Below are 22,137 nucleotides of genomic sequence, written 5' to 3'. Positions count from 1 at the left end.
TACCTATTTCAAAGATATGAACTCAGTGTGAGTTATATTGCTAAATCTTTGAAGCAATTGAAGACTTCTATGGAAAGTCTCTGGAAAGACATGAATGCTGCTTTTAAAAACAAGTGATAGGTCAGATCACACTAATTAGATAGTAACACAGCCAGAGCTCTGCCTGCTCCGAGGTTCTGGACGTGCACATCAAAGAAACAATAATAACATTTTCCAGAATCGAGAAGAGAGCTGAACTGAGTGTGGAAAATGCCTGAAACTCATCCTGCAGTATTCAAAGCAGTTAAACACAAACCTGTCATCCAATTAAAAGGAAATCTGTTGTTTGTGCCAAACAGGTTGTTGCTACTTGTCGTCAGTTTGCAGTGATTTCCACTGCCAGTAACTGCCAAAAAATCTGCCACGAGGAAAACTGTGCTTTCAAATCGGAATAATAAAACCCCTTGCATTAGTTTTCTACCTTTGAAACGTGATGAAATTAATTCCACTGAGTTCCTGTTGGGGCTCAGTGCTGCATCCAGTCACTCTTTGACAAACACAAGCAACTGGGAAGGGAAATGATCGCTTTTCCAGCACATCACTCCTGTGTAAATAGTGTTTAATGCACACAAAACCCGCATTTGAACTCAATTTAAAATCTGATTAAATGTGACAAGGCAAACATTGTTTATCTGGAGCTACTGTGAATTAATGAGAGTGAACTCCATCACAGATTCAGATTAAATAAATTCATTTAGTTGTACATCTGTGGCTGAACGTCATAAAACATCTTGTGTTATGGTAATGGTTACTATGTTTTGCCAGAATATCTTCTAAAGGGTTTTTGGGAGGTCGTACCGGATGGGATGTTGTACGCACGACTGATTAATTGTCTGAGCTGCGTCAGTGCCGGGAATCCCGTCGCAGGACGAGGGCGACGTCACTTCCGAGGAAAAGAACAGGTTGCTCCACTTTACAAGTTCAGTCAGCAGCATGATCGCATCCACGAAAGCTGCTTATGAAACGCCGCCGTTCGTTCTCTAGAGTGGTGTGAACGACATGCGCCGGCTGGAGGAGCTGCCTTCATCCCTGGAAAAATCCCTTGAGGATCATGATATGAATAAAATACGACTGAATAGAATTCTAACTTCAGAACCGCTCTCCATCGTTTCACCTGTTCATCAACAGTAACACGGTCGTTCTCGTTGTTCTTTGTAGCGTCACCACGACATCGTGCCAAAGACCAAATCATTTCCAAGGCAAGCTTCGTAAAGATTGTTGTTTGGAACAGTGGTCGTAGTGTTATCTTTATTAGAAAGTTAAAAGTTAATTCTTTCCTCTCTTTTTGAATATAAACACAACTATTTAGTTTTTCAAATGACTGCTTTAGGAGCTGTATTGTTTTTGATGTCCAAGACCACATACGACGTTTTGCGTTCAAAAAGCAGATCGGAATCAGTCCAACTCCTCGAAGGAGTCCGACTTGCTCCTCGGAAACAATTCCAGTCGAATCGACGATCAAACAAAACGACAATCAAAGAAAGGAGTGATTATTGTGATGAACTTTAGCCTGCAGTGTGTCCGTCATTCTCAATCGGAAACACAAGCAGTCATAACAGACAGGGCCGCCTGATGAGAACCGTTCCTGGAATCTCATCCCGACTGCGAGCACGAGTCTCCAATACCTTTCCTTTTCAGGTCACAGCAGGAGAAACGCGATGGCACCGCTTTATTCACCAGACGGCCGCCGGTTCAGCGCGGGGGCTCACGCCGCGCCGCTCGCTCTCGCAGCGCGTCTTTGTTTTGTGTCAAGAGAAAAAGGATCGAAACGGAGCAAAGACAGAGAACGTGGCTTTTTAGGTCATGTTAAGCGACGTGTGTTGTTCCTCTGTGTCACGGCGGATCGGAGGTTGTCCAAACACTCACAGTCATCAGTGCGCTGTTGTGTTGCGCCGGGTGATATTTTTCAAGATGAAGGTGATGTTTATTTAAACTCCCGCTGCAGTCTGCACGAGACTGCCTAATGCGAATCAGCCCGAGCAGACAGAAGTACTGACAGTCTTCAGGTAGGACAAAAGTCGAGCAAAAGCATCAGTAGTGATTGAACGACCTGAGTTTAAAAGGAAAAACTTGTTATAACAGTGTGAGGTGATAAAATATGCATTTAATAAGCATTTACGTGTGTTCAGCCCCCCATAACATTATAATTAAGAATCTATACATCTATTCATGAGACGCTGTAACTGTAAAGCAGTTTGTCTCTTCAAATCAACTCAGCTGAGAAAAAAAATCTACTTTAGTAATAAAGTTTTCACACATTCACAACAAAGACATGTTGATGATGCATCCTGGGAAAAAAAAGTCTTGATTGCAAACAATCAGTTTTGCTGGCAAACAAATCAGCAAAGATTCTTAATATTTATTCAATCACCTCCTACCACAGAACTGAACCAGGGAATATTATATTTCATACTTTCTACCTACTTGTTTGATCATTTTCATATTGAATAATGTAAAACGTATTGCACTAACTTCGTATTTCCACTAAGACGTTAATGGGGTGGCCATGGCCAGCCCTCACTAAACGCTGAGAGGCACGTAATAAGTCCGTATTGAATTCCATGATATTATAGGCATTCTTCCAGTCGCAGGAGAAATCTCATTTTCTTCAATTTGAGGCTTTCTTTCATCGTTACAGCTCTGCCTTCTACATGAGGTTCAAAGTATATTTATACTCCTGATGAGAACGTGTAGCGGAGGAGTTCGAGATCTCACAACTGTGTACTATTTTATTTGGTTGAGGTCCAGCCTGCTCCTGCTGGATGATGGACTCTAATAAATACAACATCATGTTGTGTTTAGTGAGTCAGGGCAAGCGTTCAACTTTCCATTGAGGCCGCCGAGCATAAAGCAGACGCACAATAGGTAAACATTGGCCGGCCATGTGAACGCGGCAGAGGCAGCAATGAGAGTCGCTTCCATCAACTTTCTCAGACGAGCCGGGCCACCAAGCCGGCCCGCTCGGCCAATAATAGCCGTGAGTGTTTCAACATGTTCCTCTGCAGGCCCGGTCTGTTTCCGTGTGAAGGCCTGACTCCGACGCTCAAATGATACCATGAACTCTTCATTTCACCACTTCATTATCCTCCTGAACTCCTTATTGTGAAGCCAATCTTTTTTTCACGAGTATAAAGGTTTAAAATGTACAAAAAATGTTAATATGAAATATGGGAATGAACATAAATCTGATCACTATTTTAAACTTAAATATTTATAAGTTATTCAGTTTTTTGAAGTATAGAAAAGTTCTTTTATGGGGTTAATATTAGCACCTGAAGGAGTGTTGAAGAAAGAAATGAGTCTTTGATGAGTTTGTGTTTGTAAATCCTTCCAAAAGCCACTAAAACCCTTGAAATGAATGTTTGCTTTCTTTCTCTGGTTGTTCCATAGTGAATCTATAGAATGAAGCGCTCTGTTTCCCCTGTGGTTCTGCAATATCCTCCCTGATCAATAACTTCATGAAAATAAAGAAACGCATCAGAGCTGTTCCTGTGCTTTATAGTTCAGTTTACAAACAGTAAATGATCACATTGTCTGCTTGAGTAAAAGTGTAATTTCTAATTTGTATTTCTTGCAAACGTTCCTCCACTGTAACTCTGATTCATCAAAGACGAGGCAGTCTGATGAATGAACTGAGGGGAAAGTAAATCCTCCACTAAATCATGTATGCCAGAAAAACAAAGAAACAAATCCTAAATAACAGTAACTAAAGACACTTTGTCACTTTCCACCACTGTGAATTTAGTCGACTGAGTTTTGATGGTGAACGCTGATGTGACGCAGCTGCGTATGAACCGCATGTGACTGAGCATCAGCGCCCCACACACACACACACACACACACACACACACACACACACACACACACACACACACACACACACACACACACACACACTGCAGATTCTCTCACATGGCTCTCACTGTAGATTTGGACATGTTGGTCAATTGCCAACTCTGCTCATTTACACATCTTGCGTCTGTGTGAGTGTGTGTGTGTGTGTGTGTGTGTGTGTGTGTGTGTGTGTGTGTGTGTGTGTGTGTGTGTGTGTGTGTGTGTGTGTGTGAGAGAGAGAGAGAGATTCAAATTGTTGACGGAATTTGTTCGTATATTAATTCATTAAAACTATACTTAGTATTACTTATTTATTTGGAACCGAGGTAACTCTGTTGTTCAGGTTATTGATTTGTCTCAATAGTGATATTTCTGTACGATGCTTGATTGTACTTGATCACATTCGGTGTTTTGAATATTGTCTGATTTTACTCTTTCATAAGTGCAGTCATCATTTTGCCAACGAGCTGGTAGTAACAACATGTATTTCCAAAATTTTCATAATTGTAACTTTAATTGCATTTTTTCCACTACTCCCCTTTCCCCTTAAAAGGACCGGCCGTCTTTGTCAATAAGAAAGTGTCCATAATGACTTTGTAATTCTTATTTAGGTCAAAAAACCGCTCAAGTCAAATTTGAAACTATTCTTCTCATCTCAAGTTATTAGTTACTTTCTAACTGTATGGAATTGCTTCGTCAATAACAGGTATTTATTAAGATCACCAGAGAAAACATTATGCAGTCTACCAATAACCAGGGTTGGGAGGGTTACTTTTAAATTGTAATCCGGTACAATTACAAGTTACTTGTCAAAAAATGTAATCAGTAACTTACTCTAATTACTTCAATTAAAAAGTAACGTACCAGATTACTTTTAGTTACTTTTAGATTACTTCACCAGCAAACAAAAGATAAAGACAAATACGATGTGTCGTCCTCACAGTGTATTGACAACAACTCTACACAGAAAACACTAAATGCTCTGAGTGTTCTGAACTCTGCTGAACTCTGTGTTCAGCCCCAATTAATACCAACAACACGACATCGTCTAAACCTACTGAGAATCTGACTTCCTTTCTTTCTGACTCAGGATCAGAACCATCAGTTCAGACTGTTTCTCTAGTAGCTCTGCAGTCCAGCAGCAGCACCAGGAGCTGTTCTGACAGTGTTAACACACATTTATATTATATACTCAATCTGCTGTGTAGCTGTACTGCTGAAGCGAGGAGCAGTGTTTTGTGTTCAGGTAGGCCATGCAAAGTATTTTTTCCAGGAGTTCAGAGTTGATTCATTCCTCAGTGACAGAAGGTAACATGCAGTCTCTAATAAATCCTCCATACAGACTGAAGATATTATTGCCTCCATCAGATTCTTCTGAGTTCAGCCTGGTGAGGCTGTGGTTCTCAGCAGCAGGTTCCTGACAGGTTAGCAGGCTAACAACACTTTAGCTTCACTGTGAGTTCAGGTGTGTTTCATACCTGTAGATGTGTCTTCAGGTTTGATGAGTCCCTGGATGTTGAGAGCATTTTCACGGCTGGGAGGCAGAGTTTACATTGTACAGAGAAGTTCTGGGCCTCATCTGACTTAAATACAAAATGTCTCCGTTTCCAGCCAGAAGAGTTTCTCTCCCTGGAGCAGCCATGACTTCAGCAGCAGGTGGTAAAATCCACGGCATCGCGGTCTGTTTCATTCACGGTTAAACGTAGAAGAGCGCGTTAAAAGTAGTAGAGCGGGAGGCTGCTCCAAGACAGCGGTCGATGCGGTGTCTATCATTTATATATCTACGGTGTTTATTGTTTATAGATCTACAATATGGCGGTTTGTGCCGTAAAGTGCTGTAAGGTGCTGTAAAGTGTCACAATGTCTGCATACGGCGCGTCTGTTGTTGCTGGTATTTTCCATAGATATCTAACACTAGATGCCTTACGGCAGATTCCACGACATCCGCAGAGGTCAGCCATCTTTGTACGGGAAAGTTGTCAGAGTTTCTGTGGAACGCAATGTAAGGTTGGTGATCTGTGCAGACTTTTATACTCTTATTTCACTGAATTTTTTTAATGGAACATCTTAAAGCACTATAAGGCAATGGGCCATTTTCACAGCTCCACTACTTCCTGAAATTAACTGTGCACATTCATTTCCTGTCTTGCATTATTGGCCAAAATGATTAATCCAGGTGTGTCTTGTTGCAGCCGTCTAAACCAGACACACCTGGATTAATCAGTTTGGCTAATAATGCAAGACAGGAAATGAATGTGCACAGTTATTTTCAGGAAGCAGTGAAGCTGTGAAAAGACCCCATTGCTGTTGTGACTCTGAGTTATATAAAAATTGATTGATCAAGAGATTCACTCAGTTGCCTTTTATTCATTTACCTAATTATATTGTGACTGCAACTCCATTATTTGACTTGAAACTTTCTGAGCTCCTTTTCTACATTTTTACAATGCCTAATTACATTTTTTTTTTAAACAATGTGTTTTCTGGTGCACTATTTCATGTTTAAATAATCAATGGGGGGACATTATACATTCACAATAGATTTAATAATGTGGAAGGTTACTGTTTAATGTTATATATTAATGAAAAATAATATAATACATTCAATATAATGAGGTTCATGAGATTTAAGTATTTCTGAAGTTTCAGGTGGGTAAATTGTTTATCTTCAGCCTCCACTGCAGCCCTGCCACGTCTTAAAATATTTTCACACAAAACTAAAAATATGGACATGTATGGCTTGTCTAAATTATTCGTAAGTGCTATAAATATATCTCAGTGTAAGGATTTGAACATGGAGCCTAATATGAAGAATATTATGAATATTTACGATATGATATATATTTATTATTTATATTTAAGGCATGCCATACTCAAACATATGTCATGTCATTAACAGAGATTTGATGTTTATTACAAACCAAACCGTTTGAAAATCGGTAAAAATTTGAGCAAGTTATAGCTTGTTAAGCAGTTCATGTCTCATCAACACAATGTTATGAGCGAGCCAGATTCCCGTACAAAGATGGCCGACCTCTGCGGACGTCCGACTTCATTGGCCAGCAGCGGAGATGAGGTATCTAGTGTTATATAAGATATCTATGGTATTTTCCGTCTGATTTTCAAAAGTAATCCCGCTCAGTAATCCGTGTTTTTATCAGAAGTAACTGTAACGAGATTACATATTTTTGGCGCGTACTGTAACGGATTACAGTTACAATTTTTTTGTATCCTGATTACGTAACGCCGTTACATGTAATCCGTTACTCTCCAACCCTGCCAATAACAGAAATGATACAGTGGTCAAAATATGACCACAGGATGTGCGATGTGTTTCTTACCCTGTCTGTTTCAGAATCCCTCTGACTGATACATTACAAATATATCAAACTATCAAAAATTGGGACTAAAATAAGCATCGTCCACGTAAAACTAATGTCAGTTTTCTGTCATCTACCCATCAAACTAAAGCTAATCAGCATTCTCAGCAGCATGTAGCTCATGTTCTACAGAAATCCAGGGAGAGACGTACCCAGCTGAGAGGACTTTTACGATGCAAATGGTGGAATATGTGTGTTTTTGGCAGTGTAATGCTTTTCAACAGATTTTATATATGTTCATGGCGTATGAGAGCATGTGATAATATTTCCACTATAGAGTTGCCAAACATTCTCAGATTATAACTCCAAGATGTCAGTCTGTTTGATTTGTTAAAGAGGAGTTTACTTTACTTAAACTGAACAGTCTTCAGAAATGCTTTGGTTTAATTTTACGCACTTTTGCTGCACGGACACAATAAACTTTGATCGAGGAATAAAACCCATCATTCCTCATCGGCTGTGGACAAGCCGAATATATAGAAGCTCATGAAGCCATTGGAGTGAGGAGTAATGGCGGCTTTTAAAAAGCCTTCTGCGGTTTTGGATTTAAACAAAATGAACAGCCAGCGTCCGGGAATTCGGCCAGTTGGTCACTTCCACCAGAGAATAATGAGACGACAGACGTCACATCTATCTCTCTGTGGAGGGGAAAAAAAAAAAAAGAAAGTTTGCCGCTGTGCAGGCCAGCACTCAACATCCAACCCGATGTGATCAGAGACAATTAGCACCGGCCACAGTGAGAGGACGGACATCACCGGGCAGACATAAATCACTAATGCAGCATTCAGCCCGACAGGGATTCACAGAGGAGACATCTTCCTCCTGATGGAATCTTTATGTGCGTTTCACTGGAACATTAAACATGTATGGCAGCGGTTAATTCATAAACCACACCTGTCTGCAGCTCTCAGTGACGTGTTCATACCTCTAATGCAGCTTCAGAAACATAAGAATTGGAAACATTTCGCCATTTTAGATATACAATATAATACAGATACAATATCTTTATAAATAAAGCAAAAAATACAAAAAGAAGTGGAAGGAAGCACACATTTTCTACATAGCATCTTCACCATTATAGTTATGCTTTGTTTCCATCTTATGCGAAAAGAAAACACTTTTTTGTTTTTCGTTTATAAGGTATAGCTGTATCTTCCCTCTGTGTGAAACAATTTGATGCCAAGATCAAATCATCATGAACCCCATGTTATCCATGTAATTACAAAAAAAAAAACATTTTTGATAATTTAGCTTGTTCAGATTGAAGTTGACTTTGTGTCAGTTTGAAAGGTGACAAGTGAGAAACGTTGTGAAATGTCGCCCGAAGCAGCAACAGCTTCCTGACACTACGGTTAAATCACCTCTGAAGAGCTTCACACTACATAAATACTTGTGTGTGAGCACATTCCTGCTCCTGCCTGTCTGCTGACGCCTCTCCTGGTGGCCTCCTCCTCCTCCTCCTCCTCCTCCTCCTCCTCTTCGTCTCCCTGGACCACTGTGTCCCACTCGGCTCCTGTGAGACATTTTTGTCGCCTTAGAACGGCGTTAACTTTAACGTTAACTTTGATTTTGTCCAATTCGTTTCAGGAAGACTTTTGTTTTCTGGATTCTTCTCATTTAAAGTCACTTTCAGTGTTTTAATCTGTGTTGTGTTTCCAAAATAAAAAAAAAAAACCTTACAGTAACTAGTAACTATTTAACTGAAGTGTATTTCCATGATGCGTTTGGCAGCAGAGTCTTACTGCAGAGGCTGCGTTATGCAGAGCAGGATGCTGCGTTTTGGGCCCCATTTGTTTGAGGACCTGGAAGAGTTACCTTACCTTATCCTCTAAATCACTGACTCGGCCGCCGCTCTGCAGCCAGGCAGGGATCACTTCTCCCCCAATTCAATTAAACTGGTAACAGAAACCGTCCTGCTTGATTATCATCACTGTATCTCCACTGATTCAGCAAAGCGATGTGTTTTATACTACTTTTTAAAGAGGTTTTTTTTTTTTTTTTTCTATTGACCCCTTGAGTTTGACAGAAGACAGAAAACAAACAAAAAAAAGCTCTAATAAAAAATTCATTGTGATTTATGGCACGGAGATAAATCATCAAGTCCTGACTGTTTCTGTGTTTAAACTGTCATCTTGTCGTTCCTCTGCAGAGGTTTATTGGCATTCAGGAGGGAGATTACCTCCACAGGTGGCGTCAGATTCATAAAGTGAATGTGCCCAGATTCTTAACTGTGAGTCAAGCGCTGAAAAAGCTCCCAAGCGCATCGTTGTTCCGTCTTTCTTGACCAGAAAACAGATGTAATCTCTCTGATCCTCTCGCAACTGATGTCAGTAAATCCCAGGACGAGTTTGTGGATATTCTGTCATCTGTGTTTGTATTTTCATTGATGCTCTCGCCTTTTTTGTGTGTTTTAAAACAGACACCGGGGCCACTCGGTGCACGTCTCCATCCGTCTGATGATGATCAGAGCTGCTGAGAGGTTCGTTCTTTGTGCACTCAGCCACTCGCTGCACCAGCCTCTCCAGCTGACAGAATAATAACGATGAAACTAATGTAAGTAATTATCGTTAATAATTCAGGACGGGGCTCACGCGTGTAATTACGCAACGGCAGAAAACGGACTCACACCTGACTCCAGATCAAACGGCGACGCCGGCGATGGAAACAGAAAGGCCCGTCAGATATCTCACCTGTATCGGTCCGCATTTAGAAACGTCAGGCTCACTGACCCAGAGAGGATTTGCTGAGCTCGCCCGGCCTTTCTCAGCTGGAGCCTACACCCGCATTCATACACTCGTGTGCGTTTGCACGCCTGGTAGCCGCCCCGCGCTTCGACGGCCGACGGACAGCGTTCACATGTCGTGCGCTTGCATTCAGGTCCTCTCCTCCATCGAAACAGTGACCTAACGTCTGAATCAACAAGAGGCGAACGGCCAAGTTATTTTTGTACAAAAAGTGTTTAACAAGAGGTGATTCATCCGAGCGTAGCGTGATTCTCCGAAGCAATGCTCCTCTAACTATTACCATATGGTAGCTTGAAAGAGTCATCTTCCAGAAAAAGGTGCGCTTCTGAGCCAAAAGGGAAGATGAATGACTTCAGACATCAGATATTAGACAAACACACAAAATACATTATTGTTCAAAGGACTCAAAAGAACTTCATTGGAAAAGGGAAAACAACGTTCCAGCTTGGTTTAAAAGAGCTGAATAACAACAATATTACACATCCTCTCAGTCAGTGACCAGGCGTCCTCTGAGATATTTGCCGAAGATGCTCATCCTCACCAAATCCTGGTTAATTTGCATATAAATACGGAGCAGTATTCTGCATTTTCTGTCTGATTCTTCATTCAATGTGATCATCAGCCACATAAAAGCACCTCTTTGTCTCCGTGGAGAGTGAAGTCTGTTCACAGTGAGGTTTGTGGATTATCCAGATTTACTGAAACATGCTGATGAATTTTCCTTCCCTTTATAAGACTGGGCAATATTTGAATATCCTGTGGAAATGATGTATACATGCAGAGCGCTGCTGGAGTTTGAGCAGAAACCTTGTCACTGTATTATAATAAGCAAATCTTTCTCTGTATGAAAACAACCAACAGCCATTAGGACGTGAATGTCAAACTCTATAAAAAGGCGGAGGTGATGTTATATTTAAATTGCTCTTTCATCGGCCTGTGGCCTCGTTAGTTAAGACCGAGCTCAAATCAGAGGCAATGAGAGCTTTTCGAGGGAAATATTACTTTACCTTCACACTTCTGTCTGAAGTGACTGAAGCTAACGGCAGTGCACACTGTGCACGTGTCCCCGCTTCATTATCCAGTCAGAGGAACGCTCACAGTCACACACAGTCACATTCATACTTAATGGTAACGCTACACTCACCAATTAATGGATGAATTAATGCCAAATGCATGTTTGGACTCCCCTGTGAGCTCCCAGGCTGGACTCCAACTATATTCACATGCTTTGGGGTAACAGTGCTAAACACAACACTTCTGCGAAACCAGGGAAAATCCACACAAAGGGAGAACATGCAAACTCCACTGTGGAAGGCCCTTAACTCGAACTGGGGATCCTCTTCCTCTGAGGGATGTGAGCTAAACCACTACGCCACCATGCAGCCCCGAATTTGTCCTCAAACATCTGAAGGTAATGATTAATTCCTAGTGCTGCTGGAGGTGATAAATTGTGCAAACATTTGGTGTTTTCACTTTAAATAAGAAAGTCATCACGGTGTTGATACATGTGTGCTTTTTACAGAAAGTCAACACAGCTCTTCCAGCCCGTGTGTGTCTTAATTATAACCAGAGGAGCAGCAATGAAACAGGTGCTAAATGTTGTGTAACCAAACCGTGTTTTCTCTCCAAACTTTGCAGGTATCAGGAGTAAAAAAAAAAAACCCAGAGAATTCCTGACGTCCAGACCGAGAAAGGAATCTCAGCAGAGTCCTGCTCGTTTCCACTGTATTTGTATCTTTTCTACATTCTGGACAAACTCCCAACGGAAAATCACCATCCAGCCAGTCAACACAGGCGCTCCACTCCCGTGAATTTATGGCTTTATTTAAGGCTGCACGTGCTTCCACTTGCACGACTGTCGTTTAGTTTATAAAAGGCAGAAAACTTAGTAGGTGGGAGAAGGTGGGCTTCTCTGTCATGCTGGACCAGTCTGCATTTTTTTGTTCAAACTTGACTGGCATGAAACACACACACACACACTGATGCACTCAGCCGATCTGAATATGAAGAATTTGCTACGATGGAACTTTTTTCCATCCCAGTTTGGTCCTTGCCAAACTATGAAATCCTTAGTTCCGTATTTTTCTTTCGTCTAACACATCAGATTTCACTCGCTGGCAAACACATCCCGACAACTCACTGCCGTCATAATACAGAGATAAACAGTGTAATCGACTTCACCTGTCAGTGGCTATAAACTGGAGAATCTGCATCTCTGTGATCCTTTAATTTAACCTCTATAAACATACTGAAATACAATATTGCTTTTTCCACTGTTTTTTTTTACTGCACTGTATGTAAGGATGTGTTTTAAAACACACACACACGCATGTCTTTAATAACACGTCCTTATCAGACTTCAAACACACACACACACACACACACACACACAGAAGAAATGAGTCATGTCTCAGTCCCGGAGCAGAGTTTCCATGTTGTACATTTGCCTTCTATGAACTGTGGGCGACCTTGAACTGGAGCACTTTCACACACCCGCTGACAAGGCGCTCCCCCCCCCCCCAGCCTGGAGGTGGGTGAGGACAGAGGAAGGAGGAAGCTTCACTGAGCTCCTCACTTTGATCACATCGAGCTCCCAAACAAGCTTCCCAGTAGCTTTCCACTGCGAGGGTCAAGCTCAGAGCTCAGAGCTCGTTTCATCCAGTGGCGTGTCGGCTCTCACAGCACTTCAAGTCCTCTTCCTCCCACACAGCTGTGAACGGACACCGGGCGTCCCCGCTCTTCTGTGGAAAGTGATGAGTGATTCCTGATTTCTTTACTTATGCTAAATAATCAGCGGAGCACGCCAGGGGCGGATCCATTCATCTGCTGGCTGTTCTTCACCGCAGGAACTGGAACGGAAGTGTCTATTTATTCATCGCTTTCCAGGATATTATTTATTTTCATTGAATAAACAGCCCGTGTGTCATACAGAATATGAAATTCAAAGCATTCAGACTGACTCATTTCCTCTTCTTTTTTTTTTTTTTCTTTTTTTTTTTGCTCTCACGTCAGCTGAGCCGTCTGGTCCTGATATCCTCAGACCTCATTTCTAAAACCACTTTAAATATAAATTCATAGAATACGTCAGTAAAACAACACTCTCACGTCTTTCTTTTGTATTTTAGCCTCACAAATGAGCTGTTTTGTGAAGCCCACAGCGTTGATGGCACCACCACGAGTCATGGCTGCGGGGTATAGTGTGTGCAGCGTACAGTATCTGCTGTGTTCATCTTGTATGCCAGAGGTCCAGTGGAACAGCGAGGCTCTGGTGTTGCCATTAATACTTGATGACAGGCCGAAACGCCAATCACTGTGTTTGCAGCAGCCTGCAGGCTCACAATTACAGAATGCGGTTACAGACACCCAGGGTTGGGCTCAGTATGCAATTAGCGGCCTGCATCTGATAGGGTTACAAGCCACAGGTCAGCACTGACAACTGCCCCGGTCACTAAATACAGCAGGAGGACTCCGATCGGCAGGGAGATCAGCAAAGTCTCTACAAAACAAGACTAGCGCGAACGATTTTCTCATCTGATCATCAAAAAAATTCCCTTGTAAACAATCACAAAATGAAAGTGAATGGCTGAGTTTATATTTTCAGAGCGAGGGGAGAGATGAAACAGTCACACATGCCGGGGTTTAATGGGCTAAATGGGTTCAGTCTGAGAGCAAAGTTTCAATAAACGCTGCGCAAATGGAGTTCATTCCGCTCACATCCACAGACATGCAGGATGTCTGAGATGCTGTTTTGTAAAATTGTAACACATTTAACGTGTCTACATCTGTTGCTTGTGATCACAGTGGCTGATGTTGAAGTTGCACAAATTAAAAAAAAAAACTTTTCTTAAGTCAGAAGCAGTCCACACATTTTTTTCTCTTCCTAGCTTATATGTTATCTGATAATAACTCTTTCAGCTTTGTTTTTGGGTCTAAAAAACTTCAGAGGATGTCATTGTGCTGTTTAATTTTTAAGTAAATGAATTCATCTTTGACTATTTGCCCTTTGCTGAGAAGTATATCGTGTATATTAGGTTTTTAGAACTTTTTGTTCCTGAAAAATTAATGTTGTCAAAATCAGAAAACATGAGTGACGAGACAATAGAAGAACATGAACTGAAATCTACTGTAAAGCTCATTCAACACTGAATAAGGGAGTGGAGTGGTTAGCACCTTCACCTCACTGTGCGATGATCCCTAGTTTGAATCTCTGGCTTGCATGGGGACAAAACAACAAATCTAATCACTGACAATTCTTTCCGTGGCTTTACGTCAAACTTTCATGTTTGCAAATAATAGAAATAGTTTCTACTGAACTTCATTCTAACCCTCACAGAGTCCAACAGAAGAACGTGGATGAAGAGTTTCAGTTAATGCTGAGTCAGATGACTGATGAGCGAAGCTGCAGCTGCTGAAGAAGAGCCTGCAGCCTGTCGGCGTTGGAGGGGGATTCACAGCATTAATGATGAGCACGAGCGGAGAGGAGGCTAATGGACGTGTCATAACTTAACTCTCCCGCAGCATCGAGTTTAATAACAAACCTTCAGCGAGCAGCGACTGCGTTGGGACTCTGGTGTCCTGAGGAGCTTCACGTTTGACTGCTGCTAATCTGACTTTGAACTGACACGATCCAGAGCTCCAGTTTGACAAAAGGCTTCAGCAGGAAATATTTCCACTCTTCAGGCTGTCTGAACTGTGCTCAGGCCAGAGCGGAAAATCTGTACAACTACTGGCACTTCACTTGAGTACTTTTCAATTATGTATGACTACTTTTGTTAGAAATATGTGCATGATATACAGATGTAGGTCTGGAGTATCAAACTTTAAGCAGTGATTAGGCTTAGCAATCTATTCCTTTTACTTAAAACTAGACTTTATTTTCTATATATTCTTAACTGCATTGTCATTGTTAGAGGTTCAATTCAATTCATCTGTAAAACATCTACTTTCAAAAAATTTAGAAAAAAAACTGAATAAAATACATAACAAGTGTGAATATAAAGGACATATTTTGCTTCTTAACAGAATTGACTACAAAAATACAGTTCAAAAGATGTGATTATTAACTGAAATTACTCAGAACCTACCTGAGTTTAACTGTTTATCTTGACAGAAGGTCATATTTATTAACTTGTCCGTTTCATAACTATCACAGACTGTTCAAAATGCACACATGGTGAAGTCCTCTTTGCTGCTTTATTTACATAAATCTTAATATATGTAATGCATAAAACTAGATGATTCATTAGTATAATGATTTGACAAGCTGATGGAATCTTTTACAGACATCCACTGAGAAATCTTTAACATTCAGATGCATTTTTAAGCTATAAATTATGAGAAAATGAAGGATTTTGCTCCATTTTTTATTTTTTCCAGAGGCTTGAATCATAAATATACAAGTATTCTGTCATTTATCATTTCATTGCCAGTTTTCTGGGTACTTTTCTAAAGGGATAAAATCACATTGAGGAAATTGCCAAGAGCAAAAAGCTCTAAGTGAAGGACCCAAAAATACAATTTTACAGGATTTGTGATAACTTCCTTCTACATGTGAATGCCAGAAACACATCAAACTGACATGGAGGTGGCCCAGATGCAGGGCTGTCTCCATCAGTGTGAATGTTTTTTTTATCAAATCTGAGTTATGCGCTTAAAATAGCATTTCTATGATTAAAATACAAGAATTTTCCTTGGAATTGTACTTTGTAGCAAAAATTCAGGCTATTTGCGATGCACCTGTTGCACTGCACAGGTTGTTGGAGAGATGGTTCAACGCAAACACAGCAGCAGGTCGGCTTTATGTTTCCTGCAGTGATAAATAGGATCAGAGCAGCTGTGAAGGAAACATTTCAGTACTTCACTTATTTCCAGCCTAAAGACACGTGTTACCCCTGCTGTGATTTCAATCCATCGGCTCCCAACTTTCCCACCTGCATCGGGATAAAGGCTGTCCGGCTCTTACCGATGGTGGTGATCACAGTGATGGCGAAGTAGAAGGAGCCGGCGAATTTCCACTGCACCCCGGCTTTGTGCGGCTTGAGCTGCAGGACCACGCGCTCCAGCTCGTCGAAGTCGTCCTCGGTCAGGTTGAAGGTCCGGAGCAGCTGCTCCCTGCGCAGGTCCAGCTCCCTCCGCTGGCTCGTCTCCTTCTGGGACTCGAGCGCGTCGAAGATCGCGGCTCCGACGATCAGGTAGGTGAAGGTGCAGATGATGAGGGCGAGGGTCCTCACGTTCTGCCTCTTCATGGTGGCTGCGGTGCGCCGCGCGGCGCTGCGCTGCGCGGCGGTGCGTGGCGGTGCGCGGCGGGCTAGGGGCGCGGGCGGAGAGTGAGCGCGGGTCTGGAGGACGGGGAGCTGGGCTGGCTCATGGCTGGGCCGCTCTGGCGGAGCGCAGGACTCCTCTGATCACTTTATCAGGAGAGGAGCTGTTCATTCAGCACCACCACACCCACCCGGCGCGCGGGGCCCTCCCCCTCCACGCGCAAACGCCAGTAACTTCTGCCTGGATTCGACATTCTCACTCCATCAGTCAGAGATAACTCTAACCACGCGTTTTATTTTTTTGTTTTTGTTTTTATATCATATTTCAGGAGTGGCGGATCTCCTGATCTTTTGTGTGCGGGGGGGGGGGGGGGGGGGGGGGGGGGGGGGGGGGGGGGGGGGGGGGGGGGGTCGGGGGTCTTCTCCACCTTTTACAGATACATTTTATGTGAGGTACTATGATTTCCTCCCACAGCCCAAAAACATGCATGTGAGATTGATTTGCCTGTGAAAGTGAATGTGACTGTGTGGAGTACGGAGATCCAGGATTTTCCAGGCTAAATATTTCATGTTGAAATCCATCCTAAACTTTCTCATTCAACCACGAAAATGAAGGAAGTTGAATGAAGTTCTTAAATGACATCCTGATTGTCAGCCTTTTTCTTTACCTTCAGGATTTATGCAAGTGAAATTTTGTCCTTCTTGACTGTATTTTTTCCCATAAACCCATGTTTTAGTGCTATGGCACTATAGTGAGTTATCATCACAGAAGGAAAACACTGCAGTGAGTCAACACGGGCCCATTATATTTGATGTGAATGTTGAAGTAGAAATAACTTTATACTGTATCAGTGCTAACCAGAGGGCTGTATTTGACATCTTTTTTTATTTGTTGATCAAAAACTCCTCAAAATTCTCTCCTCATTTGCGAAGCAACAATAATAGAGTCACTATTCCATTCTGGTTTCAGTAATTGGGAAAGGAAACATGTCTGCAAGGAGAAATCTGCAGGGACCTTAAAACATCAATGCACTGGGCTGGAAATGTTTGCTTTGGTAAACCATTTGTCATGCAATACTGAGCATTGCTGCTGACTTCCTGCTTTCTTTTGTTCTACATCTGCTTTAACCAGTGCGACATGTTAAGGTGTTACAAAACGCTATCGACAGTAAATCATTCGATTTATCACTTGATGTGCAAAAAAACAATCACGAAATCTCATTTGATGATCATTTATTCTCATATATCTTTGTTTTTAATTTATTTTGCACTTCCATTAGAAACTTGCTGTCTCTGAAACAATGATAAAAAGTGTAAACAAACAAAACACAAAAACATGAATGGACGCGCCTGTCTGGACGTGTTTGCTTCAGTCGTCCATTTGTCACGGAGTGCTGAGCATCGAGGAGGATTTGCTGCGTTAAACTCATCACCGAACACACGACACACGAGCGGCTTGTCGCACACGTGTCCCACAAACATGCCGGACGCCAAAGACCAAAGTCACGGGAGGAGAAGCCGCTCGGTGGCGGTTCATCCCACAAATGCATCGCTCTGAGAGTGAAACTGAAGACCGAGCGATAATATTAGTTTTAACTTGAAAGTGAACCTTCAGACTGAAGTAAACACACAGACTCAGATAACATAAGAATGTTTCCTTTTTGAGGAAGTGGTCTGAATTCCTGCGAGACAACACAGATCACAGCTTTTTGTTTCAGCGACCGCTGACCTAGATCAGCAGAGCAGCTGGGGGCGAAGAGGCGGAGAGGCACCCTGACTGCTGCGAGCCGCGAGAGGGAAACTCCTCTCTCGATGCTTCTGACGTGACTCACCCCCTGATTTATTCCCAATCCAGCTGTTATTTTGGCTCCGAGGGTTAAAAACCTGCAGTTTGACCTCGACTTCAAACCGAAGAGTTTAAATCCCTGTTAAAATACGCCGTGTTTACGCTCTGTGAGAGGTGTGTGAGAAATACATCCAGGCAAAAACCAAAATATTTCACGATGACGACGGTGACGCAGAGGGACAGAATGTCAAGTGAAAGGCCAAATATGAAGACCTCGGAGTCAGTAATTTCCACTAAATGATTCCCTCGTGTGCAGAACATTAGCAGGAAGTGGGAGACCCGTTTGTTAATCGATTACTGAGTTCAGACTTTTCACTGTATACACAACATCCGAGCTACGTTACTCGAAGCTGCCGTCGCCGTCAAGCCGTCTCTGTCTGACCCAAACTGGAGCTGCACCTCGCTGCCTCGATCAGTGACTGATAGATCGCGGCCAATCTTATGTTCCTCACTGCGAGCCACCAAGCCAAAAATAACTCCAATAAACAGGTCAGTCAAGTCAAGCGTGGCTGAGCCTGCATAAATCCTCCCTTCTCCAACCAAAGCACTGCAATCCTGAGCCCATCAATGTGTCAACTAATCCCTCCGATCAGGGATTCTCCTTCAAATGTATAAAAAAAAAACATGGCATAACAAAGACCTCAAAAGGTTACAGGTAGATGCAGGTTAATGTCATTTATTCATTTAATGTTTATGTTGTTTAAAGTTGTACGTTTACATTAGAAATGTTCACATGACAGGAAGAAAAGGAGGAGTGTCCCGCTCTGTTCACATCAGACAGAAATGGAAACAGATTTGTTTTGGGGAGATTTTTTTTTCCATAGAATGTAGTCAAATATCCAGAAATCAACAATTTACATAAAAACATATTATTATAAATACACTAAAATAACAAAAAATGAAGTGAAATTCCATGAATTTTCATGATCTCTCATGTATCTTCTTGATCCTAAAGCAGTTGCATTAATATTTACAGTCTGGTCAACAGGTGACTTTTATTGCAACAAAACTAATTAGATCATGTCAGTAATCTCACTTCTATGTATCATTTTTTTTGATAAATAATATTAGTTTTCAAATTATTATACTAGCATAGTGAAACCCAACATATTATAAATGCTCATTTTCACGTTCTTTCTTCAGGAAAACTTCTTAGTTTTTTCAGTAAGTGGCCGTGGAGCTGTGGAGTCCTGGTGGAGTTCAGATTCTGAACTCAGAGATCACTAATGCGTCCCCACCCGTCCGACCGCTTCCTGCAGCCGCTGGCCCGTCACACACAACTTCCTGCCGGTAGAGACGGACCCCAAATCCTCATTACTGCGATTTTAGAGAGGCTGCAGTGTCCCTGCTGTCAGACCAACCTCAAAGATCTTCCTCATGGACACCTTTAAAGTGCTCCACTAGTAGTTTACTTTCTGTAAAAACAAAGCGCTCAGGTTGTTTTTTGGACTTAAACAAAAGTAAAACATTTTAAAAAGATTTTTTTTTAAGGGTCATCATGCCACATTTTACCAGTTTGACCCACTTGAAAATCAAATTTAGATACAGGTATGTGGAATTTGAAGTAACGCTGTCATAATGAGCCAGTTTGTGAAATGTAAGGAGGAGAAAGGAAGGATAACTCTCCCTGTGTGAAACCTGTGAGAGTGTAAAGTGAAATATAATGAGGTGAAGAGAGAGGAAGTCGCTCCAACAGGCCTTCGGTTCGATGGCGTCCCCTCTGAAACGTGTCCTCCGTGATGTGCAGCGACACTCGGACGGTCTGGGAGCGCTCAGCGGAAGGTTCAGAGGAGGAAGCAGCAGCGCGGGGAGGTCACCCCGCTGCAGGAAGAGCTTCGACCTTGTGGCGAAGTTAGGAAACCTGAACTTGACTGAACATGTTTGTTTCCCTCTTCCTGAAGACCTTTCTTCAAATCTACAGATGTTCATAGAATATACAAAAAAAAAAAAACACACACAACATAGGCACACGTACATTTTGGAAACTACAGTTATGGTCAGATCCACTTCTTGAAAACCACTTCCAGGGTGAAGTTTAGAAAATGTTCCAACTCCGTAGAAACGGAGGAAAACTTAACTTTTTTTGAAGCACTGCTACGATGCACCTGCTCATCACCGCTGCAGTGAATAGTTCTGCAGCATGAGCCAGTAGGTGGACACTTCAGAGGGTCACGACCCCCAGTCCAGATTCTTCTGGACTTTGTAGCTTTATAGTCGAGAGTCAGCTGTAACTTCATCGTCTGTTTTAAGGTTTTAAGGTGTCACATAAGAGACAAAGTTCTACAAACATGGCTTATGAAACAAGTTAAAAAATCTAAGAAATGTTGCTTAACAATATATTTTTATCTGATCTCTTACAACTTTATTAAACTCAACTCTGAATAATCCAGTTTAATATTTGTATGGTTTAATGCAAAGTATAAGTCTTTTTTATTTCAATTATGTTTAGTTTTCAACAGAACTGTACAATGTTCCTTTTATATTTCATTTTATTTTTGTTTTACAATTTTTCTAAAATTGAAAAACTGAAAACAGACTGAAACTAAAACCTGACTGACCTTGTTTTAAATATTTCAATATTTTCTTTGCTTCTCTTCTTCTTCTTCTTCTTCTTCTTCTTCTTCTTCTTCTTCTTTTTTTTTCTCTTACAAATATTATTGAAGAAATCTGAGGATTTTGGTTCATTTTGTCTGCGTGACTTTTGTCTGACTGACCTTCGATAAATCTGTGTGTTTTCTTTATTACTTGTATGAGGAGCCGTACGAGACTTAATTCATTCTGGCCCTCTCACACATTATGTTTTCACACACACACACACACAAACACACACAGTCTCGTATTTCTATCCTTGTGGGGACCTTCCATTGACTCCCATTCATGTCTAGCCCCTAACCCTGACCCTTACCCTAACCCTAACCCACACCACAATAAAGCCTAACCCTAAAGAAATGTTTTTGCACTTTTACTTTTTTCAGTAACAACAACATGGTCAAGAAAACACTGTTTCTCCTACTTAGGACCGGAAAAAGGTCCCCACAAGGCACGTCGTTTCACGTTTTGCTATCCTTGTGGGGACATTTGGCCCCAACAAGGATAGAAATACGAGAACACACACACACACACACACACACACACACACACACACACACACACACACACACACACACACACACACACACACTCGTTAGCGGGGTGAATAAGGCTGACTAAACTTTACTGGGGAACAAATTACATAACGCCATGATATGAGGACATCATTAAGGCAGTCCCAGGGAGACAGGAGGCGGTCCCCCCCGCCCCCCACCCCGAACACCCCGTGGGGGGGGGGGGGGGGACGCCCTTCAGCCGCCCACATCTCATTACACGAGGTTCATCGTGGCCCGCAGCGTCCTGCTGACATTCAATTAGGCTCCTTCATTTTCCCGTCATCCGCCGCTGCTCCCGCTGTCACTTGCTAATTATTCCAAACGTCCCTCCCAATTAGAGGTGTAACTGTTTGTTAGCCCCCCCTCAGTGAGCCAGACACACCTGTGCTGCTCCACAGGACCAGGGTTCCTTCAGAGTTTTGGGCTCAGACGAAGAGGTTAGATTCATTTGTCCTCACAGCGTCACCGGAGTAAACCAAGGGTCAAACTGCAGCTAATTACTTATAAAATGAACTGACAACAGCATTGATTACTATAAATGAGATCTCCTGAGCTGTCAGGGCATCTTCAGCATGATAATGTTGGTTCATGGGATTCACTAAAAACGACTTCAACTGAATCAGCTCCTCGTGATTTTCTACTTTGTCACATTTGTTTCTGCTGAATCGATCTCATCTGAAAGGCCTCTCTTTCACTCCGGGAGCGTCTGGAAAGCATTCAGGAGCACTGAAGCTTGTCACTATTTCACTTCACGATGGGTTATTGATCTAAAACTTTATCACATGAAGATGGAAAGAAATGAAGCACTTTTAATAACATCAATAATATCCTCAAAACTAGGAACATCAGAAGAGGAAACGCTGCTGTAAGAAGGGCCCAATTTATGCA

The 22,137-nt window shown here is 42.0% G+C and overlaps 1 protein-coding gene across 1 annotated transcript in view; it reads right to left on the bottom strand.

The window, feature by feature from the left end:
• Positions 1 to 16,349, bottom strand: part of LOC115401850 (potassium channel subfamily K member 3-like) — a 35,616-nt gene extending 19,267 nt beyond the window's left edge. Inside the window, exon 1 of the mRNA XM_030110206.1 lies at positions 15,960 to 16,349. Within this exon, the coding sequence (XP_029966066.1) occupies positions 15,960 to 16,242 (283 nt within the window). The 5' untranslated portion in view covers positions 16,243 to 16,349. The remainder of the gene's footprint in view (positions 1 to 15,959) is intronic.
• Between the last annotated feature and the right edge of the window lie 5,788 nt (positions 16,350 to 22,137).

The sequence above is a fragment of the Salarias fasciatus genome, chromosome 15 (assembly GCF_902148845.1).
Source record: "Salarias fasciatus chromosome 15, fSalaFa1.1, whole genome shotgun sequence".
In the NCBI taxonomy this organism is placed as follows: domain Eukaryota; kingdom Metazoa; phylum Chordata; class Actinopteri; order Blenniiformes; family Blenniidae; genus Salarias; species Salarias fasciatus.
The sequence above is the reverse complement of the archived record's forward strand: the minus strand, read 5'-3'. Positions and strand labels throughout refer to the sequence as shown.